The 8,820-nt window shown below is 48.6% G+C and overlaps 1 protein-coding gene across 1 annotated transcript in view; it reads right to left on the reverse strand.

Moving 5' to 3' along the window:
* Window positions 1–4,979, reverse strand: part of CHMP1A (charged multivesicular body protein 1A) — a gene marked incomplete at its 5' end in the record, with an annotated part of 28,751 nt that extends 23,772 nt beyond the window's left edge. Inside the window, one exon of the mRNA XM_082270238.1 lies at window positions 4,947–4,979. Within this exon, the coding sequence (XP_082126364.1) occupies window positions 4,947–4,979 (33 nt within the window). The remainder of the gene's footprint in view (window positions 1–4,946) is intronic.
* Window positions 4,980–8,820: the final 3,841 nt, after the last annotated feature.

The raw sequence follows: 8,820 nt of genomic DNA on the forward strand, positions 1-8,820 counted from the left end.
AAATACAGATTTAAAGGGGAACGCGCACTGACACTGGGTGAAATAAAAGAAAGCAAAGAGAACAACGACTATGCAACCTCTCTGTAATATATTCCTTGTCAATGAAGCTGGAAAGATGACCAATAGCAAAACAGAGACTGAACTGTCCAACCATCACATGGCTGCTGTCAGCTGATCACATGTGCAGCACCATGGCAACTGCGGGTCTAACAGAGGCCAAGATGGCAGCTTGACATTAAAGGAAAGGGGGGTTTAGGACCACTTTTAAGGAGAAGTACGGGTAAAGCTCCTTTAGCTGCACTTCTCCTGTGGATCACAGATGTGCAGTCCGTTCTGAATAGACTCCCTCCAGAGGTGGTTCTGGCCAGCTCAATAGATTGCTATAAAAAAGTCCAGGATTCTTTCCTAGGTGTAAATAATATAAGTGGGTACTAATATTTATAGGTAAAGTTGATCCAGGTAATATCTGATCGCCTCTCGGGGGATCAGGAAGGATTTTTTCCCCTGCTGGAGCAAACTGGATCATGCTTTGCTGGGGTTTTCGCCTTCCTCTGGATCAACTGCGGGTATAGGATTGTGTATATGGGATTGTATGGTTGGGGCGGGTATAGGATTGTGTATATGGGATTGTATGGTTGGGGCGGGTATAGGATTGTGTATATGGGATTGTATGGTTGGGGCGAATATAGGATGGTGTATATGGTATTGTATGGTTGGGGAGGGTATAGGATGTGTATATGGGATTGTATGGTTGGGGCAGGTATAGGATTGTGTATATGGGATTGTATGGTTGGGGTGGGTATAGGATTGTGTATATGGGATTGTATGATTGGGGCGGGTATAGGATTGTGTATATGGGATTGTATGGTTGAGGCGGGAATAGGATTGTGTATATGGGATTGTATGGTTAGGGCGGGTATAGGATTGTGTATATGGGATTGTATGGTTGGGGCGGGGTATAGGATTGTCTATATGGATTGTATGGTTGGGGTACGTATAGGATTGTGTATATGGGATTGTATGGTTGGGGAGGGTATAGGATTGTGTATATGGGATTGTATGGTTGGGGCGGGTATAGGATTGTGTATATGGGATTGTATGGTTGGGGAGGGTATAGGATTGTGTATATGGGATTGTATGGTTGGGGAGCGTATAGGATTGTGTATATGGGATTGTATGGTTGGGGTGGGTATAGGATTGTGTATATGGGATTGTATGGTTGGGGTGGGTATAGGATTGTGTATATGGGATTGTATGGTTGGGGAGGGTATAGGATTGTGTATATGGGATTGTATGGTTGGGGCGGGTATAGGATTGTGTATATGGGATTGTATGGTTGGGGCGGGTATAGGATTGTGTATATGGGATTGTATGGTTGGGGAGGGTATAGGATTGTGTATATGGGATTGTATGGTTGGGGAGGGTATAGGATTGTGTATATGGGATTGTATGGTTGGGGAGGGTATAGGATTGTGTATATGGGATTGTATGGTTGGGTTTTCATTACTGTTTGTTTTTTGTTATTTATTGGTTGAGCCAGATGGACTTTTTTCAACCTGACTAACTATGTATACAATGTATTTGAGAACGGATCCCATATGTATACAATGTATTATATAATATATCCTGTATGTATACAATGTATTATAGAATGGATCCTGTATGTATACAATGTATATTTCTATTTATTCAGAAAAGGAAGTAAAACAGGGGCGGGCTCACGGTGACTGATTACTGCGATAGCCAATCAGAGGCTATCACAGCGATCAGGAGACCCGCGACTGTCTGTCCCGGGTCCCGATCGTTAGTACGGGGCTCTCGGTAAAAGCCCGGTCTCTGTCCCGGGTCCCGATCGTTAGTACGGGGCTTTCGGTAAAAGCCCGGTCTCTGTCCCGGGTCCCGATCCTTAGTACGGGGCTCTCGGTAAAAGCCCGGTCTCTGTCCCGGGTCCCGATCGTTAGTACGGGGCTCTCGGTAAAAGCCCGGTCTCTGTCCCGGGTCCCAATCGTTAGTACGGGGCTCTCGGTAAAAGCCCGGTCTCTGTCCCGGGTCCCGATCGTTAGTACGGGGCTCTCGGTAAAAGCCCGGTCTCTGTCCCGGGTCCCGATCGTTAGTACGGGCTCTCGGTAAAAGCCCGGTCTCTGTCCCGGGTCCCGATCGTTAGTACGGGGCTCTCGGAAAAAGCCCGGTCTCTGTCTCAGGTCCCGATCGTTAGTACGGGGCTCTCGGTAAAAGCCAGGTCTCTGTCCCGGGTCCCGATCGTTAGTACGGGGCTCTCGGTAAAAGCCCGGTCTCTGTCTCAGGTCCCGATCGTTAGTACGGGGCTCTCGGTAAAAGCCCGGTCTCTGTCCCGATTGTTAGTACGGGGCTCTCTGTAAAAGCCAGGTCTCTGTCCCGGGTCCCGATCGTTAGTATGGAGCCCTCGGTAAAAGCCCGGTCTCTGTCCCGATTGTTAGTACGGGGCTCTCTGTAAAAGCCAGGTCTCTGTCCCGGGTCCCGATCGTTAGTACGGGGCTCTCAGTAAAAGCCCGGTCTCTGTCCCGGGTCCCGATCGTTAGTACGGGGCTCTCAGTAAAAGCCCGGTCTCGGTCCCGGGTCCCGATCGTTAGTACGGGGCTCTCAGTAAAAGCCCGGTCTCTGTCCCGGGTCCCGATCGTTAGTACGGGGCTCTCAGTAAAAGCCCGGTCTCTGTCCCGGGTCCCAATCGTTAGTACGGGGCTCTCAGTAAAAGCCCGGTCTCTGTCCCGGGTCCCGATCGTTAGTACGGGGCTCTCGGTAAAAGCCCGGTCTCTGTCCCGGGTCCCGATCGTTAGTACGGGGCTCTCGGTAAAAGCCCGGTCTCTGTCCCGGGTCCCGATCGTTAGTACGGGGCTCTCGGTAAAAGCCCGGTCTCTGTCCCGGGTCCCGATCGTTAGTACGGGCTCTCGGTAAAAGCCCGGTCTCTGTCCCGGGTCCCGATCGTTAGTACGGGGCTCTCGGTAAAAGCCCGGTCTCTGTCCCGATTGTTAGTACGGGGCTCTCTGTAAAAGCCAGGTCTCTGTCCCGGGTCCCGATCGTTAGTATGGAGCCCTCGGTAAAAGCCCGGTCTCTGTCCCGATTGTTAGTACGGGGCTCTCTGTAAAAGCCAGGTCTCTGTCCCGGGTCCCGATCGTTAGTACGGGGCTCTCAGTAAAAGCCCGGTCTCTGTCCCGGGTCCCGATCGTTAGTACGGGGCTCTCAGTAAAAGCCCGGTCTCTGTCCCGGGTCCCGATCGTTAGTACGGGGCTCTCAGTAAAAGCCCGGTCTCTGTCCCGGGTCCCGATCGTTAGTACGGGGCTCTCAGTAAAAGCCCGGTCTCTGTCCCGGGTCCCGATCGTTAGTACGGGGCTCTCAGTAAAAGCCCGGTCTCTGTCCCGGGTCCCAATCGTTAGTACGGGGCTCTCAGTAAAAGCCCGGTCTCTGTCCCGGGTCCCAATCGTTAGTACGGGGCTCTCGGTAAAAGGCCGGTCTCTGTCCCGGGTCCCGATCGTTAGTACGGGGCTCTCGGTAAAAGGCCGGTCTCTGTCCCGGGTCCCGATCGTTAGTACGGGGCTCTCGGTAAAAGCCCGGTCTCTGTCCCGGGTCCCGATCGTTAGTACGGGGCTCTCGGTAAAAGCCCGGTCTCTGTCCCGGGTCCCGATCGTTAGTATGGGGCTCTCGGTAAAAGCCCGGTCTCTGTCCCGGGTCCCGATCGTTAGTACGGGGCTCTCGGTAAAAGCCCGGTCTCTGTCCCGATTGTTAGTACGGGGCTCTCTGTAAAAGCCAGGTCTCTGTCCCGGGTCCCGATCGTTAGTATGGAGCTCTCGGTAAAAGCCCGGTCTCTGTCCCCGGTCCCGATCGTTAGTACGGGGCTCTCGGTAAAAGCCCGGTCTCTGTTCCGGGTCCCGATCGTTAGTACGGGGCTCTCAGTAAAAGCCAGGTCTCTGTCCCGGGTCCCGATCGTTAGTACGGGGCTCTCGTTAAAAGCCCGGTCTCTGTCCCGGGTCCCGATCGTTAGTATGGGGCTCTCGGTAAAAGCCCGGTCTCTGTCCCCGGTCCCGATCGTTAGTACTGGGCTCTCGGTAAAAGCCCGGTCTCTGTCCCGGGTCCCGATCGTTAGTACGGGGCTCTCGGTAAAAGCCCGGTCTCTGTCCCGGGTCCCGATCGTTAGTACGGGGCTCTCGGTAAAAGCCCGGTCTCTGTCCCCGGTCCCGATCGTTAGTACTGGGCTCTCGGTAAAAGCCCAGTCTCTGTCCCCGGTCCTGATCGTTAGTACGGGGCTCTCGGTAAAAGCCCGGTCTCTGTCCCTGGTCCCGATCGTTAGTACGGGGCTCTCGGTAAAAGCCCGGTCTCTGTCCCGGGTCCCGATCGTTAGTACGGGGCTCTCGGTAAAAGCCCGGTCTCTGTCCCGGGTCCCGATCGTTAGTACGGGGCTCTCGGTAAAAGCCCGGTCTCTGTCCCCGGTCCCGATCGTTAGTACTGGGCTCTCGGTAAAAGCCCAGTCTCTGTCCCCGGTCCTGATCGTTAGTACGGGGCTCTCGGTAAAAGCCCGGTCTCTGTCCCGGGTCCCGATCGTTAGTACGGGGCTCTCGGTAAAAGCCCGGTCTCTGTCCCCGGTCCCGATCGTTAGTACTGGGCTCTCGGTAAAAGCCCAGTCTCTGTCCCCGGTCCTGATCGTTAGTACGGGGCTCTCGGTAAAAGCCCGGTCTCTGTCCCGGGTCCCGATCGTTAGTACTGGGCTTTCGGTAAAAGCCCGGTCTCTGTACTGGGAGCACAAAGGGGGAAACGCATATATGCGGCCCTACTGAAAAAGGGCACTCATTTTGCTATGCTCTTTGTAGGCCCCAGTAGTGCAAAACCCTTCAGGTTTCCCCTTTAATAAATAATTGATGCAATGACTGAGACCACACATTGTGAGTCTGAAATGGATCAGAATATTTTCTACTCACCTTTAACTGAAATAATGTGTCTGTAAGAAAAAGAAAGAAAACACAATGTTAGCGATATATCTGCAATGAATGGGTTTATGATTCCAGATCTTACACAGCCCTGCAACACATCTTATGTATTAAAATTCCTCCATACACTATCCAATGCAGCCCCCCCCACCCCCCCATACTAAACTGTGTGGATGGAGAAATCTCCCGCTGATGACGATTGTATTCGGTCAGAATTCCCGCACAGTGATTGCAGATGATTGGTTGCAGTCACTGTTTGGATGTTTTTTTTCCACCCGGCTGTTTAGATTTCTGTTGAAGTTTGTCGGGGGGGGGGGGGGGGGTTAGCAGGGCCACCCAGGGCATTAAAGGGTAACTCCAATTTTGTGGGACAAAAATTGCAAATAAAATAAATAATAATCTAGCTCATACAATGGTGACACAAATCATATTGTAATTAAATGTTATTAAAGAGGTTGTAAACCCAAAAATGTATTTATTTATTTTTTTTTCAACCTGAAAGAGAAACACATAATGAGCTAGTATGCGTCGCATACTAGCTCATTATGAAATACTTACCTTAGAACGAGCCCCCGCCGTGCCGCCTGCTTACCTCTATGACGGGCGACATGTTCAGTCGCCCGTCTTCCGGGATCGCGGCGTCCAGCCATCTGCCGGAGCCGCGGTGATGTCACTCCCGCGCATGCGCACGGGAGCCGACAGTCACGGCACGGGGCTCTGAAGGAACGGCACCAGCGGCCGTTCCTTCATAGCGCATGCACCAGTGATGTCACTGGCTGCATGTAAGGTAAATATCTCCTAAACGGTGCATGTATAGGAGATATTTACATTACCTATAGGGAAGTCTTATCATAGGATCACCTATAGGGAAGTCTTATCATGGGATCACCTATAGGGGAGTCTTATCATGGGATCACCTATAGGGAAGTCTTATCATAGGATCACCTATAGGGAAGTCTTATCATGGGATCACCTATAGGGGAGTCTTATCATAGGATCACCTATAGGGAAGTCTTATCATGGGATCACCTATAGGGGAGTCTTATCATGGGATCACCTATAGGGGAGTCTTATCATGGGATCACCTATAGGGGAGTCTTATCATGGGATCACCTATAGGGGAGTCTTATCATGGGATCACCTATAGGGGAGTCTTATCATGGGATCACCTATAGGGGAGTCTTATCATGGGATCACCTATAGGGGAGTCTTATCATAGGATCACCTATAGGGGAGTCTTATCATGGGATCACCCATAGGGGAGTCTTATCATAGGATCACCCATAGGGGAGTCTTATCATAGGATCACCCATAGGGGAGTCTTATCATGGGATCACCCATAGGGGAGTCTTATCATGGGATCACCCATAGGGAAGTCTTATCATGGGATCACCCATAGGGAAGTCTTATCATGGGATCACCTATAGGGGAGTCTTATCATGGGATCACCTATAGGGGAGTCTTATCATGGGATCACCTATAGGGGAGTCTTATCATGGGATCACCTATAGGGGAGTCTTATCATGGGATCACCTATAGGGGAGTCTTATCATGGGATCACCTATAGGGAAGTCTTATCATGGGATCACCTATAGGGGAGTCTTATCATGGGATCACCTATAGGGGAGTCTTATCATGGGATCACCTATAGGGGAGTCTTATCATGGGATCACCCATAGGGGAGTCTTATCATGGGATCACCCATAGGGGAGTCTTATCATGGGATCACCTATAGGGGAGTCTTATCATGGGATCACCCATAGGGGAGTCTTATCATAGGATCACCCATAGGGGAGTCTTATCATAGGATCACCTATAGGGGAGTCTTATCATAGGATCACCTATAGGGGAGTCTTATCATAGGATCACCCATAGGGGAGTCTTATCATAGGATCACCTATAGGGAAGTCTTATCATAGGATCACCTATAGGGGAGTCTTATCATAGGATCACCTGTAGGAGAGCCTTATCATAGGATCACCTATAGGGGAGTCTTATCATAGGATCATCTATAGGGAAGTCTTATCATAGGATCACCTATAGGGGAGTCTTATCATAGGATCACCTATAGGGGAGTCTTATCATAGGATCACCTACAGGGAAGTCTTATCATAGGATCACCTATAGGGAAGTCTTATCATAGGATCACCTATAGGGGAGTCTTATCATAGGATCACCTATAGGGGAGTCTTATCATAGGATCACCTATAGGGGAGTCTTATCATAGGATCACCTATAGGGGAGTCTTATCATAGGATCACCTATAGGGGAGCCTTATCATAGGATCACCTGTAGGAGAGCCTTATCATAGGATCACCTATAGGGGAGTCTTATCATAGGATCACCTATAGGGGAGTCTTATCATAGGATCACCTATAGGGGAGTCTTATCATAGGATCACCTATAGGGGAGTCTTATCATAGGATCACCTACAGGGAAGTCTTATCATAGGATCTCCTATAGGGAAGTCTTATCATAGGATCACCTATAGGGAAGTCTTATCATAGGATCACCTATAGGGGAGTCTTATCATAGGATCACCTATAGGGGAGTCTTATCATAGGATCACCTATAGGGGAGTCTTATCATAGGATCATCTATAGGGAAGTCTTATCATAGGATCACCTATAGGGGAGTCTTATCATAGGATCACCTACAGGGAAGTCTTATCATAGGATCTCCTATAGGGAAGTCTTATCATAGGATCACCTATAGGGAAGTCTTATCATAGGATCACCTATAGGGGAGTCTTATCATAGGATCACCTATAGGGGAGTCTTATCATAGGATCATCTATAGGGAAGTCTTATCATAGGATCATCTATAGGGAAGTCTTATCATAGGATCACCTATAGGGGAGTCTTATCCTAGGATCACCTATAGGGGAGTCTTATCATAGGATCACCTATAGGGGAGTCTTATCATAGGATCATCTATAGGGGAGTCTTATCATAGGATCATCTATAGGGGAGTCTTATCATAGGATCATCTATAGGGGAGTCTTATCATAGGATCATCTATAGGTACAAGTTACAGAGGAGGGTTTACTTCCTCTTTAAAAAGTTCACTTTCCTTTTCTGCAGCTGCTGTAATTTTCTGTAACATCCAACATGGTCACCTGGAGGCGCTCTGTACACAGAATGTATACTGACCACACCCACAGAAATGTAATTTCCTACTTGTGTGATTGGCTCACTGATTTACCCAAAAATGGGAGGAATCTGCCTTAACCAATTAAGGACTGGAAGGTTTTACCGGGTAATTTTTTGCATTATGGCACTGCGTTACTTTAACAATTGCGCAGTCCTGCAACTTTGTACCTTAATAAAATTGTCCTTTTTTCCCCACAAACAGAGATTTCTTTTGGTGGTATTTGATCACCTCTGCAATTTTTTATTTTTTGCGCTATAAGCAACAATTCTGAAAAAAAAAAAAAAAAAAAAATAATATTTTTTTACTTTCTGCTATAAAACATTCCCGATAAAAAAAATGTAAATATCAAATTTTTCATTATTTTAGGCCAATTTGTATTCTGCTAAATATTTTTGGTTAGAAAAAATAAAAATATCCCAATAAGCCTATATTGATTGGTTTGTGCAAAAGTTATCGCGTCTACAGACTACGGGAAAGATTTATGTCACTTTTATTTATTTATTTTTTTTTTACTAGTAATGGCGGCGATCTGCGATTTTTTTGCAGGACTGCGACATTGCAGCAGACAGATCGGACCCCTGACTGACATTACTACAGTAATCAGTTCTAAAAATATGCACTGTCACTGTACTAATGACACTGGCAGGGAAGGGGTTAACACCAGGGGTGATCAAGGAGTTAAGTGTGTCCCTAGGGGGTGCCTTCTCTAACT

The sequence above is a fragment of the Pelophylax lessonae genome (assembly GCF_965119305.1).
Source record: "Pelophylax lessonae genome assembly, chromosome: 10".
NCBI lineage: Eukaryota > Metazoa > Chordata > Amphibia > Anura > Ranidae > Pelophylax > Pelophylax lessonae.